Source organism: Microplitis mediator, chromosome 10 (assembly GCF_029852145.1).
Source record: "Microplitis mediator isolate UGA2020A chromosome 10, iyMicMedi2.1, whole genome shotgun sequence".
NCBI classification, from domain to species: domain Eukaryota; kingdom Metazoa; phylum Arthropoda; class Insecta; order Hymenoptera; family Braconidae; genus Microplitis; species Microplitis mediator.
In genome coordinates this window covers 455375-483272 of record NC_079978.1, presented here as the reverse complement: position 1 = coordinate 483272, position 27898 = coordinate 455375, and the positions used below count along the sequence as shown (strand labels likewise).

At 35.5% G+C, this 27898-nt stretch overlaps 5 protein-coding genes and 1 long non-coding RNA gene across 7 annotated transcripts; 2 read left to right on the top strand and 4 right to left on the bottom strand.

Annotated features, from left to right (window-relative positions):
- Positions 1 to 1426: 1426 nt before the first annotated feature.
- On the bottom strand, positions 1427 to 4054 carry LOC130675468 (serine/arginine repetitive matrix protein 1-like). Its single transcript, XM_057481180.1, has 5 exons — positions 3802 to 4054; positions 3348 to 3711; positions 2989 to 3270; positions 2335 to 2923; positions 1427 to 2244 (listed from the first exon to the last, which is right to left on the bottom strand). Exons 1-5 carry the CDS (start codon positions 3843 to 3845, stop codon positions 2120 to 2122), a joined length of 1404 nt encoding a protein of 467 aa, XP_057337163.1. The 5' UTR covers positions 3846 to 4054; the 3' UTR covers positions 1427 to 2119.
- Positions 4055 to 4355: 301 nt separating this feature from the next.
- On the top strand, positions 4356 to 7696 carry LOC130675467 (uncharacterized). Its single transcript, XM_057481179.1, has one exon. The coding sequence runs from the start codon at positions 5127 to 5129 to the stop codon at positions 6870 to 6872; it is 1746 nt and encodes a 581-aa protein (XP_057337162.1). The 5' UTR covers positions 4356 to 5126; the 3' UTR covers positions 6873 to 7696.
- A 1069-nt stretch (positions 7697 to 8765) lies between these two features.
- LOC130675462 (uncharacterized) lies at positions 8766 to 10808 on the bottom strand. The gene is made up of 4 exons (XR_008991293.1): positions 10556 to 10808; positions 9945 to 10428; positions 9376 to 9867; positions 8766 to 9275 (listed from the first exon to the last, which is right to left on the bottom strand). It is a non-coding gene; the product is annotated as an uncharacterized LOC130675462 (long non-coding RNA).
- Positions 10312 to 23574, top strand: LOC130675461 (rootletin). 2 transcript variants are annotated; one of them, XM_057481168.1, is made up of 3 exons: positions 10312 to 10448; positions 15637 to 15729; positions 16215 to 23574. In XM_057481168.1, the coding sequence occupies exons 1-3, from the start codon at positions 10440 to 10442 to the stop codon at positions 22023 to 22025; spliced, it is 5913 nt and encodes a 1970-aa protein (XP_057337151.1). In that variant the 5' UTR covers positions 10312 to 10439; the 3' UTR covers positions 22026 to 23574. The 2 variants fall into 2 exon arrangements, with proteins under 2 accessions (XP_057337151.1, XP_057337152.1); XM_057481169.1 differs by lacking the exons at positions 10312 to 10448; positions 15637 to 15729 and adding an exon at positions 15943 to 16140.
- Positions 23575 to 23890: 316 nt separating this feature from the next.
- Positions 23891 to 25579, bottom strand: LOC130676098 (venom acid phosphatase Acph-1-like). Its single transcript, XM_057482097.1, has 3 exons — positions 25173 to 25579; positions 24760 to 25095; positions 23891 to 24682 (listed from the first exon to the last, which is right to left on the bottom strand). The coding sequence occupies exons 1-3, from the start codon at positions 25509 to 25511 to the stop codon at positions 24518 to 24520; spliced, it is 840 nt and encodes a 279-aa protein (XP_057338080.1). The 5' UTR covers positions 25512 to 25579; the 3' UTR covers positions 23891 to 24517.
- A 627-nt stretch (positions 25580 to 26206) lies between these two features.
- LOC130676095 (venom acid phosphatase Acph-1-like) lies at positions 26207 to 27774 on the bottom strand. Its single transcript, XM_057482092.1, has 4 exons — positions 27568 to 27774; positions 27081 to 27497; positions 26672 to 27004; positions 26207 to 26572 (listed from the first exon to the last, which is right to left on the bottom strand). Exons 1-4 carry the CDS (start codon positions 27772 to 27774, stop codon positions 26414 to 26416), a joined length of 1116 nt encoding a protein of 371 aa, XP_057338075.1. The 3' UTR covers positions 26207 to 26413.
- Between the last annotated feature and the right edge of the window lie 124 nt (positions 27775 to 27898).

Here is a 27898-nt window from a genome sequence, read left to right as displayed (position 1 = left end):
TATACAATCAATTATTTGATGAATAATTCTCCCACTTTTCTTCACGCATAAGCAGTTTATGAACGTTCGGGAGTGGGGTCGATTTCGGTGGTTCTTTCTCGGACTGGGACCGTGGGGCCACAATGCAACACTGGATTCTAGCACGAGGCCCAATCGGAACGATAGCTAAATAGGATACAAAATTAAGCGCACGGTCCCTGGTAGCAAGCAGCACGTATTGTCGGAGGTGGGCCCCGTTCAGCATCCATGTCAAAAAGGCATCTTTCTGATATCTTTATATTATCTTTAAGATGAGTCTTAAAATTATCAGATCCAAAAAATGTTATCTTTATGATAACTTTTTGCCGACCGGGATTGACCCAGCACTCGGTGTTGTAAAAAAAACTATCTTTTCTATGGGATTTCTCTAGGATTTTCAGAGAAATCCTATAGAAATCCTATAGAAAAGATAGACCCAGAACTCGGCGTTGTAAAAAAAAAATATCTTTTCTATAGGATTTCTATAGGATTTTCAGAGAAATCCTATAGAAATCCTATAGAAAAGATAGACCCAGAACTCGGCGTTGCAAAAAAAAAATATCTTTTCTATGGGATTTCTCTAGGATTTTCAGAGAAATCCCATAGAAAAGATAGACCCAGCACTCGCTGTTGTAAAAAAAACTATCTTTTCTATAGGATTTCTGTGGGGTTTCAGAGTAATCCCATAGAAAAGATAGTTTTTTTTACAACACCGAGTGCTGGGTCTATCTTTTCTACGGGATTACTCTGAAAATCCCAGAGAAATCCTATAGAAAAGATAGTTTTTCTTACAACACCGAGTGCTGGGTCTATCTTTTCTATGGGATTTCTCTGGGATTTTCAGAGACATCCCATAGAAAATATAAAATGTTATTTTTAAAATAAATAATTTAGTTGACGGGAGCGCTGATGTCAATTAATTAACTGATTTCTTGTGATCACGATAACTTACGAATAAACCGACCCAGGGAACTAATTTTTTTTTATAAGCATTAGTTTGACGAGTACAAGAACCCTATCGTTAATCACTGTCCAACTCCTTTTGATTTATTTGTAATCAATAAAACCTTAAATATTTATGATTCTCGAATAATTTAGCTGCCGGTTTTCTTACATTTATTATTATTTATAGAATAAAAAAAAAACAAGCAACATCCGAGACAAAAACGCGGGATATTTAAGAAAAAATTCAAGCGATAATAAGAAATAATAAAAAATTAAAGTTAATAATTTAAAAGTGAAATAAAATTCATAATTAAAAGAAACTAATGTTATGAAAAAAAAAATAAATAAAAGTAATGATTAAAAATAAACTGAGCGATTGAGGTGTGCGCTTTTGGATTTTCCAACTTTTTATATATTTCAGGTTCACGGGTTTAAATAATAATTTTTTTACAGCGTGATTTATAATAATAATCTTCAATATATATTTAATTTTTTTACAACGATAACAATATCAGTTATTTGAATACATATTAATAATAATTGCATAATAATGTTGAGTACAAACAATCGATGTCATGGTAATGACTAATTTTTTTTACAACCCCATGGAAATATTATTATTCATACTTCTACTTTATTTCAAATGTATTCGTAAAAAGTTTCGAGTGTTTCGTAAAATCAGTGGCCAAAAAAATTTCTAAGTACAATCAGGTAAATTTAAAAAAGTAGTTTTAGTTTCTTGTTAATTATACATTTGATTAATTACAGTTATAGTCATGGAAGTATAATAATTATAATAAATAAAAAATAGTAATTAATTTCTTAACTTTAAATGAATTAAATTAATTTTTAACCCGAAAGTCTCATAATTCAGCCACGATTAGTAATTAGTAGGAATATTATTATCGTAGATTAATTATCAACATAAAAAGTATAATAAATAAACATCATAAAAGCGTAGTATAGAAATTTTGATAAATTATAACGAATTTATTATGCGCTTGCTTTAGAAGCGTTAATAAGTTTGCTAAGCACGCATAATTTTTTTTTAGTTTTATCCGAAAAAATTTCCTAGTATATAATGCTAAATAATCTTATAAAATTGTAAGTTCGGTTCATAAATATAAAACGTATGTCTGGCCAGCCAGACAATACACTAGATTTTAATACAATTTTTCTCGTGTACTGCAATACGGTATGGGAAGAAATTCCGTTGGCACTTACGGCATTTAACTAATTGAGATTTGTGCTCGGACCAATCGACTTCTTCCTTGAAAATTTCTGTAATTGATTCCAATAATTTCAATGGATATTCTGTCCTATCATAAATTTAAAATCGATAGAGAAAAATTTAATTTATAATTTTTTTACCCGGTGGTGGAGGCAGTGAAGTGCTCAGTTCAGCTGGATCGGGCTTCGGCACGGGTAGAAAGACATCATCATCATGGAAAACGGAAGTATTTGATGGCATATTTGGAGACTTGGAACTTCTTCCAGCATTGGAGGTTCCAGCAATGGGACTGCGCATCAACTTGTGCTTCGGCTTCAGTGGATCCTCTGCTGATAATGACGATTGGCTCGAGCTAGATGTATCAGCCTTTGGAATGGAGGAGTCCTCGTTATCATAATCATTATGGACACGATCGGCGGGTGGATTTGGTGATCTCGATTGACTTCTTGTGAGGACTTTTCTATCCACCGGACTGCGTGCCAGTTTGTGCTTCGGTTGCAGTGGATCGGTTGATGCTGACGACGACTGACTTGAGCTGGATGTTTCAGCTTTTGAAGTGGCTAAGCCATTATCATCATAATCGTCGTCATCATCGCTATCATCATTACGAGCAGGATCAGCAATAGGATTCGGTGATTTTGACCTACTTCTCGTGGCCATAGGACTCCTGACCACTGGACTCCGTAACAGCTGATGTTTTGGTTTCATTGGATTTATTGGAACTCGTTCCTAAACAAAAACAAAAATATAAGAATTTTTTTTTAAATTAATTATATATATTTAAAATATATTACCTCTGCTTCATTAGATTCATGACTACTGAAAGATTCATTGTTAGATTTGTTTTCTACCACCGGGGTATCAAAGAGTGATCTCGGCGCTACAGATTCCATCGGACTTGGAGTCCCCTCAGTACTAGAATCTGATATCACATTAGCTCGACGGCCCTTTTTTGTTTGAGCAGCGGGCGTGAGTGGAACTGCCTTTTTCCCTCTGTTTTTCACGTCGACATTTGTTGATGTCTGGACATTTTCATTTTCTTTGTCATCATCGTCACTGCCATCGGAAGCATTGCCCTGAAAAAATTCCAATACAATAAATCTACCACTAAAAATATAAAATAAACAAATTAGCATAAAAAATGACTACTTACTTTATTTTGACAGGCATCCGCGCATTTGCAAAACTCATTACAAACTTTATCCTTCTTAACACAGCCGCACCTTTTAGTTCCACAGTTACCGGTGCATGAACACCCAGCATTTTGATCTTTTTTAACAGCACTAGCCGAACCTCTGCGAACTCTTCGAGCACCTGGAGAAGAAACTGCTACGCTGGCCGCACGATTTCTGGCTAAATTCCGTGTGGGATTTGCTGGCGGATTGTTGACATCTTGATTCTGAGTTTGACTTGCTAATGTCATCTGTCGCAACTGTTCCTCCAGCTCAACTATTCTATTTTTCGCCTCCTCCAAAGTGATTTCTCTCTCAGCTTCCGATTCTTGCAAAGCAGGATGCCTGAAAAAAAAATTATTCTATCATATTTTGTCTCTATTTCGTAATTTAATTTATTTGTTGCAATAAACTGTAGTAAAAAAAAAAACTTACACTGCCTTGGGAGCTTTGGCTTTCGGCCTACGCTTCGGTGGCATCTTGATGGATTTTAACCACTTAACCTTTTACTAATTAATAAATGTCACTTTTTAAAATAAAATAACTGCAATTGACAAGTTAATTAAAAAATAATCACGTTGGTTTAATTTATTCCGTTGGAAAATGCTACCGGTTCGTCGATGAACTGATCCCTGTTATGACGCTAATGAAAATATTTGTCTGAGTGTGTGTGTGTGTTGTCCAACGGTTATTTTTGAATGACAAAAATAAAATCAATGCCGCCAACATGATGTCGACAATGTAGGAAATTTCAAAATTCTCGAGATTCCCGCGGTACCAACTTCCGAGTTGGCGGTCAAGGTCTTGAGATTTAAATGTAAAAACTTTAATGACTAAAAAAAGTTTTTCCAAGATTGTTTATTATACATTTATGACGTATAAATAAATGATAATAAATATGCGTAATTGAGTACTGACATTTAAATGACTCAAAAAAATTAATACTCAAAGTTTAATCGACCTGTGGATTTAAATTTCACATCGGATATTTTAAAAAAATTTAAGTGGACAGATAAACATATGCGCGCACGTAATCTCTTAGAGGTCAAATGAGCTTGGAAAAGTATAATATAGAATATAAATATATAATCTTTATCAATCAGTTTAGCTATAAACGTTTGAAAACGTCGCCGAAGTAAATTTTTCCATGCAAGAGTCAGTGCAAATAGTGATGGTAAGAAATGGATAAAAAAAATTTATGAGTAATGAGATAACCGGTGGATTTTTTTTATGACAGTGAAGAAAATTTTAATAAATTTTTTTATTTGATTGTTATTTTTTTAAGTTTTTATTTGAGATTGGACGAAATTTTGGAAATTAATTGAGAATTCACCGTGACAGGATATATTTTTTTTCTTCACTCGCAAATTGTCTAAAGTGGTGTATTACGATTAGATAAGACTTCGGTTCATAGTGCGCTTGGGATGCAGACCTCATAAGAGACCGTGATTTTGACGAATCGGTCTCAGTTTAAGACGCGTTTTCATACTCGCAAATTCACTATCTGAGAAATGTTAATACTTTGATTCAAAATTTTAAATTACAACTAAAATGAAAATTTTATTTAAATTATTTTGTGTTAAATTGTGGTCACTTTTGTCTCTGTAATTACAATTATAATTTTTTTTTTTTTCAATTCATTTTCCAAAAATAACTGTAGGAGTATGAATTAATTTGTTCATTACTTCAGTGTGCGTTTGGATAAAAAGTGATAGAGATAAAATTTACTCCATATTGAATAAATAAAAAAAAAAATCAAAATGCCGACTTGCGCGAGTGACAATTCATTGCACTTTTATCCATCCAGATGTCCATCTGCCTCAGGCAGTAATAGCGTGTCGCCAATATTACCAAGTTCTCCTATCTCTAGTTCGCCGACGCAGATGAGTATGATGACAAATTACAAACGTTCTATTTCCGACGTTTCGAATTCGTCTCAATCTTCGGCCTGGTCTCAGGAGTCTGCCGGTAGTGCCGTTGCACCATTGACTGTAAAAATGCGCCAACGTAATCGTGAGCATCAGCACCAGCATGAACTTGAATCACCATCGCCATCACCGGCAACCCAAAGTGCCGATAATCAACACTCGCAAAAACAAAATTCACCCAAACGGGGTATTCTGATGCGTTTAATACTGTGGTACTTTAATTTCATAATTCGAATTCTCAGTGGAATAATAAACTCGATAATGTTCATGATGCGTGCGCCGGCAGTTTGGGGATCTGTTTGGGTCTGCATATTTTTTGTTATCCTCCAGTTACCTCTGGCTTTCCTCAAATATTTTCTATCGATGTTATACACACCGGCATCAGAACTAGCTCGTAATAAGAGATGTGTCCTGATAAGCGGTGGGAGTACCGTCCAAGCTGTACATCTGGCTAGAAATTTCCACAAAGCTGGTGCACGAGTAATCGTCTGTGAAACAGAAGGTCTATTTGGTCTGGCACGTTTCTCCACAGCTTGCTCTAAATTTTACACAGTGCCACGGCCCAACCTTAACAACACAACGGAGTACATAAAAGCCCTGAAAAATATCGTCGAAAAAGAAAAAGCCGCTTACTATATACCAGTCAGTTCAACAAGTCCAGCTTACTACGACGCGTTGGCAAAACCTCATTTGGAGGTATTGGGCTGTGAGTGTTTTGTACCATGTGCAAGTGTAGTAACAGCTCTGGATGACCCTTTGGAGTTATTGAAACGTTGTCAATCGGTGGGCTTGACGACTCCAGTTCACTTTGTTTTGAAATCTGTTGATGACGCATTAATGTTATACGAAACTGGTGCTTTGAGATCTGGTAGGCATATGATGTTAGCGGCAGGTCTTGCTGGTCTGAGGGACCGTGTCAAAGTACCGTTGCCACCAAGTGCCCAAGAGTTTCAAAATATTCGTCACGACATAAGCGAAAAGAACCCTTGGGTGGTCGTTCGCGACCCAGGTGGCCCACATTTCATAACTTGCACTACAGTTAAAAACTCAAAAGTGGTCGCGAATGTCATTTGCCGCGTAGACGAAACCAAAGGCCTGATACCAGAAACAAGAAACGACATATTGGATTGGCTTGAACGTTTCTTCTCGCGCTCATTTAGCTTGACGCCAATAAACGGTCATTTGAGCTTCAGACTTGTCGTCTCTGAAAACAATGAGCTGGTGTCAATAGGATGTCGGGTCGGCATTGGGTTGCCTTACGTCTGCTTGACGAGTGTCCACCCACGACTCGTGTGGCGACCTTGTCGGCACTTCTCACGGCAGAGCTCCGGCCCATTGCTGGTCGGCGAACCCTGCCAGAGCAAGGAAAAGGCATTTGCTAGTGCCCTAAAACAAGCCACTGACAAGAATACAAACTTTTTCGGCAGTGTCATAAACAAAAGGGATGCTCTCTTTGTTTATTGGGACCCACTACCTTACTGTGCCTATTATCATCTTCAATTACCGTTCATACGCCTCGCAGGAGTACTTAGAGCGCAGCCACATCAACACAATCCACCTCTTGCTGTTGTTCAGTGAATTTTCTAGAATAATTAAAATTATCTCGAGTGCTGTTTATATTTTTTTAGGACAAAATACTTCTAAATAATAACAATTTTTGAATTTTAACTTGCAGATCTCATTCAATAAATGAAACAAAAATTAATTATTATTATTATTTAAAATTTTCATAAAAAATGCATCAGTGGTTGAAATATCAAAAAAAATATTATCGTAAGCAATAATACGATTTGGTACATAAATATATGTTGATATATCTATATATTTATTTAGTATACTGTTGATGATATTAATATGTGAGCTTGGGTGGAAAATTTATTGCATTATTATCTCGCGGCCTACACACTCTCGACAAATATAATTGAATATGAGTGTAGGAATATCTCAAGCACACTTTTAGCATTGCGCGTACATTAAAACAGAGTCCAAGGGAGTTATTGTTTGTTATTATTTTTAATTTATAATATTTTTACGTGCAACACATGTACATATATTATTATTATTGTTATTATTTATGTAAATTATACTAGGTATGTACAAATTACTTTGTAAAGGAATAATTTTAAATATTATACACATATAAGTATATAAATATATGATGATGAATAAAGAATGAGAACGCAAGATATAAGAGTCTTTAAGATTAGTGTAGTAAGTGTGAATGACTCTTGATATATAAATATATACAAATATATATACTAATAATCTGCGATATTATTTTTTTAATAGTATTCTAGTATCTAGATATTGTTAATTTTATTGTTATTATTTTAGAGCGAAGACGTATTGAATTTTATTCAATAAATGACATTTATTTTTAATACAAAAAAAAAATATATATATATATATATATATATATATATATATATATATATATATATATATGCATATATAATAAGTTAATAAATAAATTTGATGAACAATATTTATTAAGATTTGGAAGATTAATTTTTTGTCCTGAGATACGAATCGACACTCTGTTTATGAGATATAATCGATACTTACTTAATTCAAATCTCTGTTATTATCTCGTTTTGTTTTCTTTGAGAATGTTATTGATACACGATTTCTTATCGTAATGAGTGCAAAATACATAATAAGGATAAATTTGTTGGTTTTGTTTTTGAATTAAATTATTATTGAGGTGTTATATTTATCGGACACATAAATAATAAATTTGTGGATAAATTGCTTGGGTTTACGGACTTTGACATGCCGGGGTCGACATCTAGTTTGCGACTTTTCTCTTATCACTGTCGCAGTTTTTTTAGTATGAAGAAGATTATTATTTTTTTTTATTCATCTTTAGCTTTACGATTTAATTTGCTGCTTTACAGAATCTTGTGCTTGTACTCGGGTAATTTTATCTCATAATTATTCGTGGTGAATTAATAATTGCTTGATAATCTCATGAGTCACATAATCACAGTAGTCAGTAGTAGAAATTACTATTAATCAGCCAGAAACATAAGTAATGATGTATACGTTAATAAATTGTTTTAAAATATTTCTTCAATGAAAAATTAAAATTAAAATTCATTTAAAGTTTAAATTGTTAAAAAAAATTGTCTTTTTTTTCTAAAACAAGCCTCGGATAAAATTAATTGACAAACTATACAAGTAAAGGGCATGAGAAAATCTAGTTAAAAAAAATTACGTCATGTCACCACTGACAACGACAACTACTAACTTTTTTATTTAAAAAAAAATGTTTTATTACCATGAATCCCATGACAACCGAGTTAAATAAATCAATACGCTGACTCTCTACGGCTACTCGGAATTTGATTTTCTTCATGCTCCCTTTCCATTATTGTTGGCTAGTCTTCTTCTTTTCTTGGGGTAATTTTTATAAAGCAGGGAGCAGAGGTCGTTCATCCTCAGGTTTTATCACGCAAGACTGGAGGACTTGCCAAGCGAGAGAAAAAGGGAAGATGGGAACCCGGAATCTTGGAGATAAAATGCTAATTAAATGATAACTTGCTAATTACTTCGAACTGATTAAAGGATCAGAAAGAGTGAAATAATAAAATTTAGCTATGGTAGATAAGAAAAGTTTTTTTTTAAGTGAATTGGTCTTACAGTCGTTTTCTTAGGCTTCATAGCGGGTGCCATGTAGGGCCAGGTACCAGCGATTCATGATGGGAAATAATCCACCCGGTTTAGCATACCAATGGTTTCGTTTTATATACTTATATATTTATATATCGCAAAGATTGTTCACCCTGCCACACTTGAGCTCATCTCATTTTAAATAAAAAAAAAAAATATATATATATATTTTAATCGGCAATGACAAATAAAAACAAAGCAGATTTAAAAGTGAGCTACTTAAGAATGCGATAGTGATGATCGGAATAAACAGGAATTAAGTAAACACATAAAACACCTTGTCTGATAACCCAAAGCCGTATCTTTTATCTGTACGAGGTCAAGGTTTTTAATGATTCAATAATTATTTTTATATTTTTTAAGTTATTTCATAATTTTATTTTTTTTTATTCGAGATATATCAACGTACCTATCACGGATCACCAAGACATTGGCCCTGTAAAATATTATTTGCGTGCACGGTTAAAATGTCATCGTTGACAAAACATTATATCTTACAACGTGAATGAGATAGAAAAATCTCGAATAAATATGTTAAGTTGATGTACACAAATATATGTATAAGTTAAGTATTTATATATACACACAACTGATGGCTAATAGCTATAAATTATATCGTGCAAAAAAAAATCACCCCCGAGTATCGTCTATTTCGCGTTTTCCTCGAGTACCCAGGATTCTTCATAAAATCCACGCGTGTCTCGTCCGTTGGTGAGTTTAATAGTTATAAATCATGATACAATATAATATATATATATACATAAATAGAAGATAAATAAAATGAAGGGTCTGGGATTACGATGGTGATGAGAAAGAATCCTGGTGATGCCGGTACCGTTGACCTCAATGTCGTGACGACAGCCATCAATCCGCAAGTTATTTATTACGAGTGCACTGGCGCCTGAAATTCAAAACTCATTAGATCTACTACACTCGGGTAAACTTTTTTAACTATAAAAAGTAATAAAATCAATATACTCAGGTACTTATTGACGGGAATTTATGGTAATCATGTCTTAGTTTCTTTTTTTTCTGAATATTCCAAGCGATCAAATTTTTTTTAAAAATAAAAAAACTGGATCAGGTTTTTTTAGGCATGGATGTGTTATGCCGTAAGATAAAATATTATTCGAGTAAGGGTTTTCTCGTATGATAGAAACTTGATTTCTATCATCAGGAAGCTAGAAGCCACCCCCGTGCTCGGGCACCCCACGCGGTTTCAGAAGAGCCGGCTAGTATACCAGACACGCGATCACTGGTGGTTTAAGTGGTGGAAGTTCCACCCGACAGTCTGGAATCAGTCAGTAAAGACCTGTCGTTCGTCGTGAACACACCGGAAGTAAGTTATCACCTTCCTCGTAGGGCCGGGACCGAGCCCTGAGAATCGTCTGGCCGCCCAATTCTGTCCATCGTCATCTCGCTGAGAAATCTCACCGCCTGTCCATCTCGAAGTTATTAAAGTCTGCAACGAAAATGCCACGGGTAAGAAAATTTATTATTTTAATTTGAAGTTAAATAAAACATTGTAACTTTAGGCAAGTAGACGTAATCTACTAGCATGTAGTGTAACCTTAGACTGATAAACTTACAGTATTTAATTGTAGAATCGATAGATTCATTTCACCATCAATGAAACGTGAGTCTAAAGTAGCGGGTGCGTGCTTCTTAATAATTGTCTGAATAGACTACTTGCCTATACTTTAATTCTCTATCATCTATCATCAGGGTAATTGAGCACGCAGATAACTCAAGACGAGTTACGGAAGCACTTGAAATTATAGAAAAAATTGAAGAAAATTTTACGCGCTTCAAATTTTTAGCTGCTTGAGTACTCGGATATGTTTTATTTGAAATGACATTTTATTCAGTCTATGACGATACGAAAGGGGGTAAACCTTTTTTCCTTTTGTAAATGACCGCCGGTCACTTCCGCATATATGAATTGATGACGCATACGCGGGTGATGTAATGAGTAAGAGAGCACAGTCTTGTTACATTCACGTGTCCAGTCCCCATTCAACCCTACGACTGGGCACGCGCAGTTCGAGACCTTATCTCGATGCTTGTGCTCATTAATTAGAAAAAATTTAATAATTCAAAACAATACTAAGTAATTAAAAAATTAGGATAATTATTAAATATACTGAAGTATATTTTTTAAAAAATAAATTTTTTTCAAGCTGTTCTATTATTCAGAGACAATTAAAAGCTCATATTTGCTCTTATTATTTTTCCCTCTCTCCTTTGAACACCTCGAGCACGTGTTTGAGTTGTGACACGTGTGTACATATTAATAATGCATAAAAGTGTGAGGAAAGTATACATTAAATATACGACATATGGCCTCAGTATTGATCAGTACAAATTTTCCCAAATAAATAATAAAAAAAAACACCGACATAAAATAGTCGACGCGCTTTTAACGCGTGTTAAAAAAATTAAATTAAATTTCAAATTTTTTTTTATCTCTACATATTTATCATTTTAAGCGGCAAGTAGCTGCGTAGTACGAGATTTGAAATAAATATTATTCTTTCTGTGACATAACAGCCAGACTGATTAAAATATTCATTGAAATTAATTTGAGTACGATAATGAAATTTCAATCGATCTGTATCGATATCTGATGGATAAATTTTTTAATTACTAAGTAAATAAAATTTTATCATTGCAATATATTTTAAAATCATGTAAACATATTTTTAAGCAGGAAGTATTTTAAGTTAACAGTTGGGTAAAAATAAATCTCTGTCCTTTTGGAAGTTAGAATTAGATACGCGATATATGGTAAATAAAAATGGGAAGAGGAGGCATGGGAAGATTATTTGAGTATCTAGCCGATAAATAACTATTTTTGGCAGTATTACGATTTATTCTAAGTATCTAAAGAATTATATTGAGGCCTTGAGACGGATATACCGTCACGTATGCACTGTTGATAACGACGTAGCGTCGCGACGTTTGAACATTGACCGCAGTATATGTATATTATGTTACACAGTTTCCGTGGTACTCTGATACTCAATGCATCTGATAAAACTGTCTAATAGAGGAATGAGAACGTTAATACATACATGTACGTGCCGTTCTTTATTATTATTTAATGCTTCATCTCCTTAGACTTTGATCTGTGATCCTAGACTGACACTTTTCAAGACCTTTGCTGATTTGATTTTTTTTTCCGATAGAACGATATCGATGATACATTTAGTTATCTTGTGGGTGATAACTAAGTTGAAGTTGAAGTTTAAATAAATGTCAAATCTTGAGTGAAACAGATCTGCGGCCTTGAATGATAATTGAACGCAAATGTGAGTGAACTTTATAAAATTCAAGTTCAGAGTCTATATAATGTATATATACTGTAAAAAAAAGGTGCAAATCTACGCTATCCTGGTGTTAAGGTTATTGGTGTCAAAATAACACCGGTAGCAGTGTTAAAGAAAAGTAGTTTTATTTTTGAAGTAAGGTAACCACCCAGTACCCGATCAGGGAACTAGTACCCGATCACTCATGTATTTGTATATCTATATATACTAAATTTGACTAAATATAGATATATAAATACATGGAGTGATCGGGTACTAGATCTTTTATTTTAACAGAAGTCGAACTGTATTTGAACTAAAAATATTTTTTTATTGTTTCAAAAATTAATGATACCACAGATTTACCAATTCACGGAGAAATCCAAAGATTCTTTGACTACAATGACATTTTAAGCGAGAAAAATAAATTAAAATTGTCAATGATTAATTTATCATCCATAAATCAGTTATTATTTTCTATTATAAAAAATATCAGAGTTGTAATAAAAATAAAACACTTAGACTCACACCTTTAAACTCCGATCGGAGTTAATTTACTCCTTATGTACACCGTTTTTACACCGCTACACCGCTGTCTGTTCATTTTTACCCCGCTTTTTTTACAGTATATATATATGGGGATTTTGTTCACCCAATTAAATTAAATTGTTGATGGCGTTTCATGGTCAAGGTTGATATGAGAAGTTATTATAGATTTTTGGTAATTATGCGACCATGCGCGCACGAGGGATTCTCACCTAACATTCTTGCACGACATTAATTTTCTAAATAAGTAAAATAATTAATGGATTTATATAAATAAGTATACATTATTTAATTATTATTGAATAGATAATAATGAATAGAAATGTTTATTATGATTAATTAATAGCATTAATAAACAGATATATCAATTAATAAATCGTATCCTGACTCAATTCATTTAGGAGCTCTAACACGGTTAAGTACTATGCCTTATTTAGTATGACCTGTAACACAACGCTTAATCGATAAATTGACATAAAATTAGACGTAAAATCGGTAAATGAAAATGATGGACCTCTACAAACTTGGTGAATTACCGAAGTATTTGGATTTAAATGAAACGCATTCATCAAAAAAATTTAGTTATCGGTCCTAACTAAAGCAAACGTTCTAGGAGAGAAGTATGAAGTAGAAGAAAATTTTGTCTTATTTACTTAAAATGAACTTTTCATTTTTGTATGTATCGAGAATAAGTAATCAAGAAAATATTAATGTCTCAACGTAATTCAAGATAAATTACCATAAAAAAAAACTGTAGTCACTCTTTTGTATTACAGAGGTAAACTCGTCCCATTATTGCTTCAAGTAGGGAATATAAAAACTCTGAAATATGTTTCTTACCAGGGACACTACAAGCTGTGGGCGCGATCTAGTGGCGAGCACCGAACTACTCCCGCTGCTGTTGGCTTGCATCATGACTTAAACTAAGAGAAAAATTTTTTGGGCGAAAAGATAAATATGGTGGAGAGGAAGTTATGGTACCAAGCAGCAGCAGCAGGAGTAGTTCGATGCTCGCCACTAGATCGCGCCCACAGCTTGTAGGTGTCCCTGGTAAGAAATTTATTTCAGAGTTTTTATATTCCCAACAGTGTTGACAATAAAGGAGATATATGTCATATTGATCTTGTCAGTTTTAATGTTTCATGTATTGAGGATGAAACTTTTCAACAAATTTTACAGACTGCCGTATCAAAATTTCATCAATCTCTTGCACCACTTAGCGATTTAATATCATTTAGTTAATTATTATTTATTTTTATATCGTACAAATAGAATTATATACTCTATAGAGATGTTGTGAGTAGAATTGTAACACTAGACTTTTGATTTTTCTCGTATTTACATAAAGCTCCTAAATGAAGTGGGTTTAACTCAATAACACTGCATCAATCTGACGTACATGTCTATAGGATGATCGAGCGTAATTCGCCTTAATAACACTGCATCAATCTGACGCACATGTCTAGATGATGATAACATAACATTTCAATAAAATAATAATAATAATTCTTTATTTCAATGTATAGCATACACGAGTATCTTTTTAAATTTTTTTCTTTGTTTCAAATTTTGCTTTTTTTAAAATATTTGAAGAACTTTGAATCGGAAATAGCTTTGGTAGCATTTGGACAAACTCGATCTCGCAAGGTGATCCTCGCACACAAAATTCATATATATATTTATCTACAATTAATTATTAAGAAAATAAAGTATTGGAAAAATACAATGTACTTATAAAAAGTTAATTAATTATAAAAAATATATTTTTATGAAGCAGTCGATAGGAAGATTATTATTATAAGCGATTTGATTGACCAGTTAGGGGTGTCGTAGTTGACAGCTCAAATTCCAAATAAAATCGTGACGATAGTTGTTTTCCAATCAAGCGTGTGTACAAATTGTCGGTCACGCAATAAATATCATGAGTTATTGTCTGTTACAAAGTTCATTTACTCGACACTCGATAGACTGTAATATCAATGGAAGCTTTTGTGTATGGGTGTATATACATATTTGTATTATTAATAGATTATACGTCAATAACTGAAATAAACTATTTGTTTTTTTTTCTTCACAGCAGTTTTGTAAATACGAATTTAATTATTATCAAACATAAATATTTACTTAAATAAGTGTCGAACTTTGTAACTTGAGCTGATAGTTACAATGAAGATGTGAGATAGATCAGCTTCCTGATAAAATCCTAGTTCTAGTTAGCAGTTTATCTACTTCTGATGATTATTAATCCAGGTGTTGGATTCCCATGGATTTATTATCACTTCGCATGAACTTACTCAATGGGTTTAAAAGTATCGTGCGATTCCGCAGTACGAAGACCTAGCGAGCGCATATATTTTATAACTTTTCATAGTTACTAATTTTTATTTTTGTAAATAAATATGATATCAAGTATTTTGTATTTTCCACAAATAAAAAAACCAGAAGAATAATAAATAAAAAAATATAAAACAATAAATAGCACGCAGGTTCTCAGTTTGTCTAGCAGTTCGCCAGCTAGTTCTATCATACATCGATTGGTGCCATTCTGTGCCAGGTGTTACCTGGTGTTTCTATCCTTTTTCCTCTTCTGTTCTACGACATGAGCGATGAAAATTTTTATGTTCTACAGTCATTATATTTTACTTGCACGTAATTTTATTTTATGCATTTTCGCAGTACCATTACCAGTTATCAGTTTCTGGTTATGACAATTGTCTTACCTTCGACTTATATATTTTTTTAAACTGAAACCCATGAAATTATTTATTTTAATTTTACTATCATTTTTATATATATATGAATAAAATTAATTTCAGACTTTATCTAAAGGACCGCCGCATTTGGCGATAAGGGGACAGATTGAGAGACGGCGGCCACCGTTTCTCAGAGGCGCCGCGAAATCTACCGAGGTAATTTTTTTTTGTTTATTAATTGATTTTTATAAATTAGTATTTATCAGTAATCATTAAAATTTATATATATTTATAATAAATGAAATATAGTTTAAATTAATTCAGAGCCCGCGAAATTTTTTTTTTTTAAATAAACAAAACGACTGTGGCGCTTGACCACTTGCATGACAAAATCATGAACTAAATTATAAATGTAAACAAACAAACATATAACCTGCAGTATGTCAATTTGACAGCTGCTAATTGTTTAGTAACAATGAAGCAGTTGTCTGTAAAAAAAATGATTTTATATATTATATTAAATTATAATGAATAAAATATGATTTAATTAAAAACCATGTGATTAAAATTCATGTGATGTGAATTTAATTATTTACCAAAATGTTTCGACGACGTTTAGATTTCTCGGTAAAATAATTATTTAATTAATATAATTATAATAATTTTTTTTTAATTATATAATTTATTTACTTTGTTTGTAGCCAGGAACGAATGGAGCAAGAGCGGAAGCTGGAGGGTTGGAAACCGGGGGAGGAGATCGGGGTAGCGATGAAGAATTACACCCTGACACGCTTATACGACAAAATTTCGAGCTACGTCATCGCTTGGAGGAAGAAGCTGCGAGTTATAAACGTCGGTTGAATACTTACAGACAAGCGCAGCAGCATCAGGCTGCTCTGGTTTCTCGTTTGCAGGCAAAAGTGTTGCAGTACAAGCAGAGATGCTCGGAGCTGGAGAACCAGATGGTCGAGTCGCTGCCTGTGGAAGTGTCAAGAGTGACAGTTTCGTCACCGAGCACTTCTGCGCTAGAAGCTGCCCATCAGACACTGAGGGAGTTGCGGGATGAACAGATAACTGATCTGGAGACGGCGATTCGTAAACTCAATGAGGAGAGACGACGCTCGGATAAGCTTATGGAGATCAATACGTCTTTGAAAAATCAATTAGAAGAGTCGCATAGAACTAACGAGACATTGACCAATGATTTGCAGAAATTGAGTACCGACTGGGATGTACTGAGAGAAGAGATGGCCATCAAGGAGGACGAGTGGAAAGAAGAGGAACTGGCATTCAATGAGTACTACACGTCAGAGCATCATCGTCTGCTGAACTTGTGGCGTGATGTTGTCGCTCTTAAACGTCTTTTTTCAGACATGAAATCATCCACGGAAAGAGACCTGACCAAGTTTCAAAATAAATTGTCAACTGCCACGAATGACATGACGTCGGCTTGCAGTGGCGTCAAACTTGCGCTACAAATTCAGTCGAGTGCATTGCAATCTTCTGTTACTCAGCAGTATCACGCCCAGGAGGCCTCGGATTTGAAGACGGAACTTGATAATATTAAACAGCAATGGGAGATTGCGCAGAATGAAATCAGAATGAAGGATGATCGCATCAACCAACTGATCAGGGAGATACACAGCATTGAAGAGAGATGCGGCAAAGCTGAGGCTGGTATTGGACAGGCTGCTAAAATTCAAGAGGATGTTGAAATATTAGAAGCTGCTCTGCGTGATATTGCTCACGCTGTGATTCAAGACGCTGAAACTCGTGATATTGAAAGTATCCAGGCACCTCCGCATGTTCATTTGTCCCCAAGTAGCGTCGTCATGTCTCAGCGATCGCCTAAACGCGGCACGCGAAGCAATACCATTCCCGCGTTTGCCGAGAGCACGATAAGTGCCGTGCAAGCGGCGCTGCACAAATATCAGCTAACTATTCATGAGCTTCAAGTTAAATTACAAACGAATGCTGAGCAATTAACACTGACGCGGAAACAATGTGACTCGGCTGAAGAAAATGTCCAATTGCTGGAAGAACGGACGTCTGAATTGATAATACAACTTGATACCACGCGCGCTCAGTGCACGCAGTTGCTACAGGAGCGCGATATGCTGCAGAAAAGTTTGGATACTGTTAGAATTGAAAAGATTTCATTGGATAAAAACAAAGTTGAGCTCAATCATACTATCGAGGATCTTAATAGCGATTATGAGAAGCTGCAGAAAGTCAACAGTAAATTACAGAAAGTATGCGACAGTTTGGAAGATGACAAGATTTATTTGCAGAGTGAGCTGGACAGAATCAATAAAGAGTTTGAGCTGAGAGAAATGAGCTTCAGGTCTGAAGAAGAACGATGCAGTCGCATGCGCGAAGAATTATTGACAGTACGCGAGGAATTGAGTAAAATTTATTTGGCCAAAGATATGCTGGAGCAGCAGAAACTTGAGTCTGATAATTTGATAACGCAGATTGAAAAAAGCAAAGGGGATTTGGAGTTGGAGTTAGAGCGGATTCTGTTGGAAAAATCTGATATTCAAGATGAGCTGATAAAGTCAGAGGCTATTTGTAATAATCATGAGAAAGACAAACAACGACTTGCTGAGGAGTTGAAGCGGATGGACGAGGAGAAGAATAAATTAGCAAGTCAATGCTGCGATCAATCAGGCGATTTAAGTTCTTTGAGAAAAGAATTATTGCAGGCTGAGCAAGCGCGCTTGGACTCAGAGGCTGATAAGGTAACGTTGAATGAGAAAATAAAATTTTTGGAAATCGAAAAGGAGAAGGTGGAGATTGAGCTGGGGCAGGTGATGCGCGAGCGCAGTGATTTGAGTAACCAGTTGTCCATACTCGCGCGGAAGAAGGAGTCTTTGAATGAGGAGCTGATGAGAACTAAGCAGCGACTGGAACAGTCGAATGAAATGAATGCGAGGATAAATAGAAATTTGGAGGAGCTGGTCAAGGATAATGAAGAGAAGCAGGTTGTGCTGGAGACAAATGAAAAAGAATTTCAGCGAATGCAGGAATTATTGGCCTCGGTGAGAAGTGAGAAAGAAACTTTGGAAGGAGTATTGTTTGACACCCAGACAAATCTTGAGGCGACGCATTTGAAGAAGGTGCAGTTGGAAAAAGAGCAGCAGGAGCTGTTGATAAAGCAGGAAGCCTTGAAAGGACAAATTGCGAGATTGACTAAAGACCTGGAGAATAGTGAGAAACGCGCGCAAGATATCAAACAAAATCTTACTCAGCAGCGAGGCAATCAGGAGGCTGAATTCCAACAAATTATTGCCAACATGAAGAAACAAAATGAAGATACGTGTAAAAAATTGAATGAGGAAAAAGAGCAAATACGTGTGTCACTTGAAAAGCGATTACAGCAGACGGTGAGTTCGCTGGAGGGTCAAAAAGACGATGAAGTCAATCAGATGCTAAGTAGAATTGAAGAGTTACAGCAGCATATCGATAATTTGTGCCAGCAGCACGAGGAAGCTCTGCTGCGTGCTGAAAATGACAAGCAACAGGCCCTACTTATTGCTCATCACGATCAGCAGGCGTTGATGGAGAAGCTTGAAAATATTTTCCGTGAACTGGAGAGTGAAAAGGGGACTTTGGATCGGCTGAGAAGAGAAGCCAATGCACGTGCAGAACAGGATCGTACGAACATCAACCAGTTGCGTGATGAATTGAGTCGTATGAAGACGAAGCTCGAGGAAACTAAATTGCAAGATGACGAGGAAAAGATTAGACTGGAGTTGAAGATTGAAGATTCGTTGAAAGAACGGGAGACTGCTCAAAAAGAATGCGAAGAACTAAGGGTCCAGCTTCAAGTTGCTGAAGATAAAGTTGATAGCCTGCAGAATCAGTTACAGGAGACTACGAGGAAGCTAAAAGACGCGGAAAATAGTATTGAGTCATTGAGAAAAGAGCTGGTGGATGTACGAAGACAGTTGGCCGATTCGAACTACGCTATGGATAAATATAATAATACGAATAAAGAATTGCGTGAACATGTTAAACGTATTGAAGGCGAAAAGAGAGAGCAGTCACGAGCGCTAGAAGAAGCTTATCAGAAAATAGCGACCATGGAGGATGCACGAACAGCCATGGAAGCTGAAAAGTCCCGGCTTCAAGGACAAATAAGAGACATGGAGCATGAGATAATCCAAACTCAACAGCAGCTTCGGTTCACTGAAGGTGAATTGCAAAAGAGTCAGTCTGCTAATTCTCAAGCACAGAATGAAGAACGCGAGTTGCAAGGCCGGCTGGCGAATGAAATAGAAGAGAGAGAACGTCTTCAGTTGCAGTTACATCAGCTGAAGAAACAGGTTGTGGATCTTGACAATAGTCTTGAAGTAACTAGACAGGACATGACCAAAATGAGATCACGGGCCGATGAAGAAGACGAGAGATGGCGTGCGAGAGAACAGGAACTTCTTGTTAGGCTGGAAGACAGTCGATGCAGAGAAAGAAAACTTGAAGACCAGAAACACAATCTCGAGGTATGTCTGGCTGATGCGTCTCAGCAGCTCCAGGAGCTCAAAGCTCGCTTTGGTGGTTCCGAAGGACGAGTTAGGGCTTTGGACAGTCAACTGGCACAGTTGGAGGCTGCTAAAAAGGAAGTCGAACAGAAATTGAGTAGCGTTGGTTCAACTCTGCGGCGAATTGCTGGTATTCAACTGGATGGTACTGTCAATATGCCGTTCAAACTCATGAGTCCATCGAGAAGGTGGAGTCCGGCGCGTGTTTCTCATCAGGACCATGACGTCAGTCGGGATGTGATTCTTGATGTCGACCCGGAGGCCGTGAGAAAAGGCGTTCGTTCGTTGATGCAGCAGGTGGCGCAGATTGAACGTGAGAGGGATGATTGCAAGAACGAGCTGAGTAATGTTAAAAAACAATTGGCTGAAGCTCAAGAGTGTCAAACCAAATCAGACTCCAAGGTAAATAATCTCAGTATTACTTTAAGGAACATCCAAGACGAAAAAGCGTCGCTGGAGGCACAGCTGTCACAGAAACAGACCTCTTATCAGAGTTTGCATGAGGCGTTGCATCAAAAGACTCAAGAAAATGAATATTTGCGTGAAAAAGTGACGGCCTTAGAGCTGACTGTTAGCAGCGAGTCTGAGGAAAAAGGACAGTATGAAGAAAAACTAGAGAAAATGAAACAAGCATTCAGCAGATGTGACAATGAGAAACGTAGCTTGCAAGAAGACTTAGGAAGGTCTGAAGCCAGGTCAACAAAATTAGAACTGCAGCGAATGTCGCTCGAGGGTGACTTGCAGCGGCTTCAAATGGTTTTGCAGGAAAAAGACGGGAACCTTCAAAAACTCCAAGACCGCTTTGACGCCCAGGTAAAAACATCAACTGGCTTGGAAGAACGATGTGCGTCATTGAAGTCCACTATAGAGCAGTTGAACGTCTGCTTGGAACGTGCGTCTGCCACTGAGAGCGAACTGAAGAGCGAAATAAATTCAATGCGACGTACAATTATGGAAAACAATGCACAGATCCAAAGTATCAATGACCGGGTTAAGCAGCTACAGAAACAACTGGCCAATGCTGATAATGAACGGCGAGTTGTCTCAGAAAGACTGGATGCTGCTCAACAATCAGTTATGGAGTTGAAACACGCGAATCAAACTCTGATGGATCAGAACTCGCGGTTACAAAATGATTTGGCGAATAATGAAGTCCAGCGTTCTGGTCTCGAGTCACAACTGAGACTTGCCACTTGGCCGCAAGAGAGTCCCTCGAATAAAGACGACGAAGTGGTAAGACAGCTCCATGCTGTTCAAAGAGATCGCAGTGAAATGCGCGGGAAACTGGACGCACTCAATGACAAAGTGAGACTCTTGGAAATCGACAAGCGCAATCTCGAAAGACAATTAGCTTCCGCTAGAGCCAGCGGTGGACGCAGTAAAAGTTATGAACGTCCTGAGAAAGCTCACATTGAGCTGATGGGATCAAATGTTAGCGTTGATCTACTGGAGCAAGAGAATCGTGATCTGCGTCTGAAAATACGCAGACTGGAGACTCTGCTTGCTGAGAAAGAAGCGGAAGTTCTTAGATGCAAAACAATGCACAGTCATTCACATTCGGCTAGAGAATCGAGTCGCGATCGAATGGCAGAAATCGAGAGATTGAGAGCTGCTCAACTGCAGGCTGAAAAATTATTGGAAGCGCGAGAGCAGAGTCATCGACAGCAGGTTTTGCGGCTCGAAAATCAGATCCAGTTGTTGCGAGAACAATTGAGCCAGGAAATAAAACGTCGTCAGCTCTATGTACTGCGCAGCACACGTGCTGGCAGAGAAATGCAGCATCTACGCCAAGCACTGGGTGATTCTTTGAAGACTGTGGCACAAGATCCGTCTCTAGATGCTGTTCTGTTGGAACACGAAGCCAGAAAATTAGACAGCACGGTAACGAGTACCACAAGTTTACCGCCTTCGTTGGCGCTTCCTGCTCCCTCGTACGATAGATATTCTCCGATTCCATCACCGTTGAAGTAAAGTTCATTTTATTTATTCAATTCTAAAGCTAACTTGATACAATGACAGCATGTGTTCAATATTTATGTGTTCCCTATCAAAAAAATCCACCTGGGAATCCAGCTTAGATTCCCATCACGTGTTTTCCCATGGGATCCAAACCATCCAAAAATCCATAAGTGGACATACATAATTTACCATACATACAAAATTTTTACATAGAAATCCAGGTTCCTAACTGGTTTTCATATGGATTTCTAAGATAGGAATTCCGATATTCAAGTTCCTGTATGTCTTTTTGTATGGTTTGGTACCCATACTTTTTTCTACATGAGTTCCTATATAAATCCGTACTTTCTTATATTGATACCCATGAATCCTTTTTTTTTTTTTTTCCTTTGATGGCTAACGGCCCTTCAGTGCCATGTGCCAGTACCCATGAATCCTTATGTGAATCCGTAGTTTCCTGTATGGATTCCTATGGATTCTTATGTAATCTTACATGGATTTTTTTGATACGGTTTCTACTTTGATAAATTATATTTATTAACACTTTTGGTAATTTTTTACACGGCAAGTGCCTTCAAAAAAAGTTTTTACTATTTATAAATGAAATTATTGATGAGGTTGATAAACATGTGTGTCGTACAAATAGCCATATATTGCGGTAATGATAAAACAAAAATATATATCATTCCATAGTCTAATTTTAGTCTTGCCAGTGGTACTTAAAAAATTTTTAATAGAGTAATTTTACAGCGTGATACTTAAGTATATTTATAACTTATTTATTAATGTAGATATAGAGATTTAAACTCTTTTTAATTACTTTATTTTCGAAGGAATCATCACCTCATTGCATTTCGACATCCGTCCATATCATTTTTATAGTACAAATTTTTTTATTTATTTATATTTTTTATTTTTTAGCCTTTTAAGAAAATCTATTATTAATTAAATTATTATTAAATAATCCGTGTTACGTTTTGCGTAATGAAGAAAAAAAAATATCTTTGAGTACTTAACGTATGATATTTAATGAGGAAGGTGTTAATTGCTACGTTTGGTCTTGCAGTGAGACTAAAATATTAAAATGTAGCAAAAGTATTGTAGAGTATCAGCTTCCGAGATTAGTCAAGGATCGAATGATCGATCAATCATGAAAGAGTGGAGTTTAAAAAAAATTACTGGAAGAAGCTTTTTAAAGTATGTAGGTATCAAGGATTGTGTCGGTTCTCTAGTACAGAGAACATTTGACATCCAGTCCGAATCACGATAGACTTTCTCAAGTCACAATAGGCCTGCGGATTATTAATTACTTGTATATTTTCAAATACTTGGTATTATTAGTTGTAATTATTATTTTATTTGAACCAATTGAATGCCCTATTGCCATTTTTTATTTTACATTTTTTTTAAATTTAAAAAAATATGTAAATGCCATGTTGATTATATTTATTAATGTTAAGGTTTTAAATTATTTCGACGTGCAAAATATCATGAATTATGTTTTAAAATATATATATATATTTCAGTTTGTAAAATCAAACAAAAAGTAGAGGAATTAAATAAAAATAAAACGAATTAATAAATGTATCAATTAGTTGATTTTATTTTTAAAAAAATACATTTTTTTATTGCGCTTTTTTTAGAGCGCATACTGATAAAGAAGAAGAAATTTATTTATATGAACAGTATACTATTTTAATTATAATTTAATAAAACTTCGTTTTCAAGAGTTTTTAATATTAAGTGGACAAAGTGATTCGCAATCGTTCGTCTTTATTTTAAAAGAAAAAACCCATACAGAAAAAAAAATAACTGGGATTATATGCCGGCAAAATGGCATAGATACGACAATACTACACTGTAAAAAATCACCGGGGCAAGTCCAAACGGTGTAGGTGTTAAAATTATCGGTGTTAAATTTACCCCTGAAAGCGGTGTGAAAATAACGCCGTCACCGGTGTAAATATTCTAGACCGGTGTGAAAATAACGCCGCCACCGGTGTAAATATTCTATACCGGTGTTAAAATAACGCCGCCGCCGGTGTAGATATCCTTTACCAGTGTTAAAATATTTTACTTAGTGAATATTTTTACTTACTCGATCACTATACTTGTTAAAAAATGATATTTTTTATTGATTTTCATAAAGAACTGACATTATTTGTGTTTTATAATCTTTAAAGTTAATAATCCAAGCGGACGCAGTTTACCCTGATTTTACACCGGTTATCCCGCTTTTACACCGATGTTACTCCGTTTTTACACCGGTTACCCCGCCTTTACACCGATTTTACTCCGCTTTTACACCGGTTACCCCGATTTAACACCGGTGTAATTTTATTTTAACACCGGGCGGAGTTAAAATGAGTCCATTTTTAACACCGCTCTTTTTACAGTGTAAAGATACAAGCCGGATATATACTATTTTGCCGGGATATATATTTTTTCGTGCGGAAAATAATTTTAAATATTTTTATTTGACGTTTTTGGAGGCACATATTTATTTAATAAAAAGAATCACGGAAGTATCCTCGTCTTCCGCAATCTGTACTGAAATCTTCGAGTATTACATTTTCTAAAACCTCTTTAAATGTTCCAAGTTCGCAAAGTGACTCTGGACACCCCGGGATCACGAGATCTGTGAATGCGTTTTCGTTCTTGTAAATTACCTGAAAAAACATAATATTTATTAAAAGTTTCGCACGAGACTTTAGATTTTCTACTGGATTGATGAAAGCTGACGTACTTTGACATAGAATGTGTTTTCAATTTCATGTAATTCGAAAATTACTGAACTCAAATAACTAGGAACGTGAGGTTTATTGTAAACTCCAAGAGCGTTTAATATTCCAACTATTTGGAATTCATGAGCCATGTAAAAATATGCTTTTTGGTGGGTGTTCATCCCATGTACAAAATCATAAGCGTTGTCTAGAAATTTTTTTATCCAAACTCCACCTGCAAGACGTTTCATTCGAGCCGTGTAACTTTGGAGCTTGTATTCAATACTAGCGAAATCCAAAAGTCTGCCGTTTGGAAAAACAGAGTCCACCCATGGTTCCAATTGGAGACCAAGACTAGTCTGCATCAAAAAGTTTCTAGTTAATTATTTGGTTGCTTTCTATCAAGGACTTGAGGAAAATATATAAAATAATTTACCTGCGCAACAAAGTTATGATAAAGTTCGAAACTTTGAGCACTGCGGGTATGTTTAACTCCAGTATGAAGTGACAAGTAATCAAAGAATTTTTGAACATCAGTGACTAGGCCAAGTAACTCATTTACTTGAGCATCAGATTTCATTCGATCGAGATGATAATTTTCGCATAAAACATTCGCAAAATTAAGAGTGTCTTCTAAAGACGGTTTTGAAAAAATCGATACTTTTATGTCGCCTAATCGATTTGAATTCAATGCTGGGGGTTGGAGCTCTGGATAAATTCCTGCTGCAATTAATCGCCCGGTATCAATTGTCCTGTTAGTTCGACTTGAACGCATATATATAACATCTGGGTCATATTTTGATCCTAATAATTCATAATATCTTTCTCTCAATAAAACTCCCATTTTATATGCGTTTGATTTTCCTTTCTGAAAAAAAAAAATTTTACAAGTTAATTAACATCCAGTTCTTAAAAGTAATCAAATTTACTTACTTCTGTCAATTGCATATCTCCCGTAGTCGCCCAAGAATTATTTATATGAGGATCATTAGGATAAGTCGCCAATATATACTTTAGTGCCGAAGGATATCTATCGCTGTGTCGTATTGTTGCTTGGATCATTTTTATTTCCGCATTGCATGCGTTTAAAATAGACAGAGTAATAATTAATATCGCTCCTCTGAGTCCACACATCATTTCAAATGTTGATAAACAAGTTTGTGATTTAAAAAAAACGTCCTACCTAATTTAGTTGAAACTTCTTCGACTCAGTTTTAAAGAACTTTAATACGTTTTTAAATTCGTCGTCGCTATTATATACACGTTATCTTTCTTTAATCCAATTAAGAATTTTATCGTAGTGAATTCCCGTAGCATTCAGTTTGTGAGCAATCGCTTTATTTTTATTTAAAGTGACGTGGCCGAAAAACTGAAATATAATTTTTCAGGCGCGAAATCTTCGGATGAATTAATTGAAAAATATTATCAGAAAAATACGAAAAGTCGGTGAAGTCTTATAATTTAATTTTATTTATTTATTGATAATCGATTGAATATAAATGATAATTGAAATATAAATAATACCACATATTTTATATATACTGGGAAAAACTGGGAAATTCTTCCCAAAGCCATCAAAGACTGGATCGTAGGTAGAAACTTTCTCCTCCCAGCATTCCGCTCCATGCTATTTCACCACGGGAAGGGGCAAAAATATCCCACGATCTGGCCGCAGCATCAAAGATCTGGAAAACGGCCGTGTGTCCCACAATCTTTTTCAAAATCTTCGAGAATCACATCTTTCAAGACGAACTTGAATGTATCAAGCAAACACAGCGAAGTTTCACAACCGGGAATCAGAGCTTCTGTAATTTTCTCTTCATTTTTATGAATCACCTAGAATTATTAAGTATTCATGAAATTCGTGAAAAATCTTGGAAATTTATTTATTGGAAACTGAATTATTGTTTACTCTGATGGTGGAATTTAATATACCTTGACATAGAAATTATTATCGATCTCGTGCAATTCAAAAATTACAGAACTCAAGTAAGTCGGAACATGGGGCCTGTAGATACCAAGAGCGTTCAAAATTGCAGCGACGTGATGCTCACTGTAAACATAGAAATATCCATTTTTCCGAGTACTTTTACCACTCAGTAAATCATCGACGTGGTTCAAAAATGTTTTTATCCAAACTCCACCTAAGAGACGCTTCATCCGAGGGGTATGAGTCTGAATTATGTATTCAACTGCACTCAAGTCCAAAAGTTTTCCACTCGGAAATATGGAATCCGTCCAAGGTTCCAACTGAAGGCCGAGACTAGTCTAAAAAAATTTGAGTATGTTATTACAGGCAGTTTCTTAATCTGACGAGACTAATGGCAGTTCATTTATTTACAACCTCCGAAACTAGTTGACCGTAGAGTAGATAACTTTGGAAAGCCCTCGTATGATTGACACCCGTGTGAACTGATAAGTAGTCATAAAATTTTTGTACATCCGTGAGTGCACTCAGTACACGTTCCACCTGAGTGTCGGAATTTTTACGATCAGTGTAATAATTTTCGCACATTTTTTTCGCGTAGTATAAATAATCTTCGTCTGTTGGTTTTGAGTCAATTGACACAGGTACTGATTCAGAACTGGAATTCCAGTTTATTTGAAACAGTCCTTTGGCAACTAAGCGAGCAGTATTGACAGTTCTTTCGTATTGAAGCGCACGGAAATAGACTGAGTCTGTGTTATTGGTAGCTCCTATCAATTCTTTATATCTGTCATGCAGAAATTGACCCATGTGGTACGCATTGAGTTTTCCTTTCTGAAAATTAAAAACTTTGTGTTAGTTGACATGATCTGATCTGAATATCAAATGGTTCAATCGTATTTACGTCTGTAAGCTGCATCGGTCCATCAGGCGCCCAGGTATTATTGAAGTATGGATCATTTGGATAGAACATTAATGCATACCGTTTTACAGAAGGATATCTGTCACCATGACGCATCGTCACTTGGATCATTTTTAATTCCGCGTGGCAATAATTTTCAATGATTCCACAAATAAACATCAGAAGTGACCACTTTACTTCAGATACCATTTCGCTAAAGTCTAGACTCTTAGCTCTTGACTTTTGTCCAACTACTGAATACTATTTATAATCTTTTTTCCTTCGCATTTAACGTCTGATGATTATGTAAATACAAACTGAGTAAAAGTCGGAA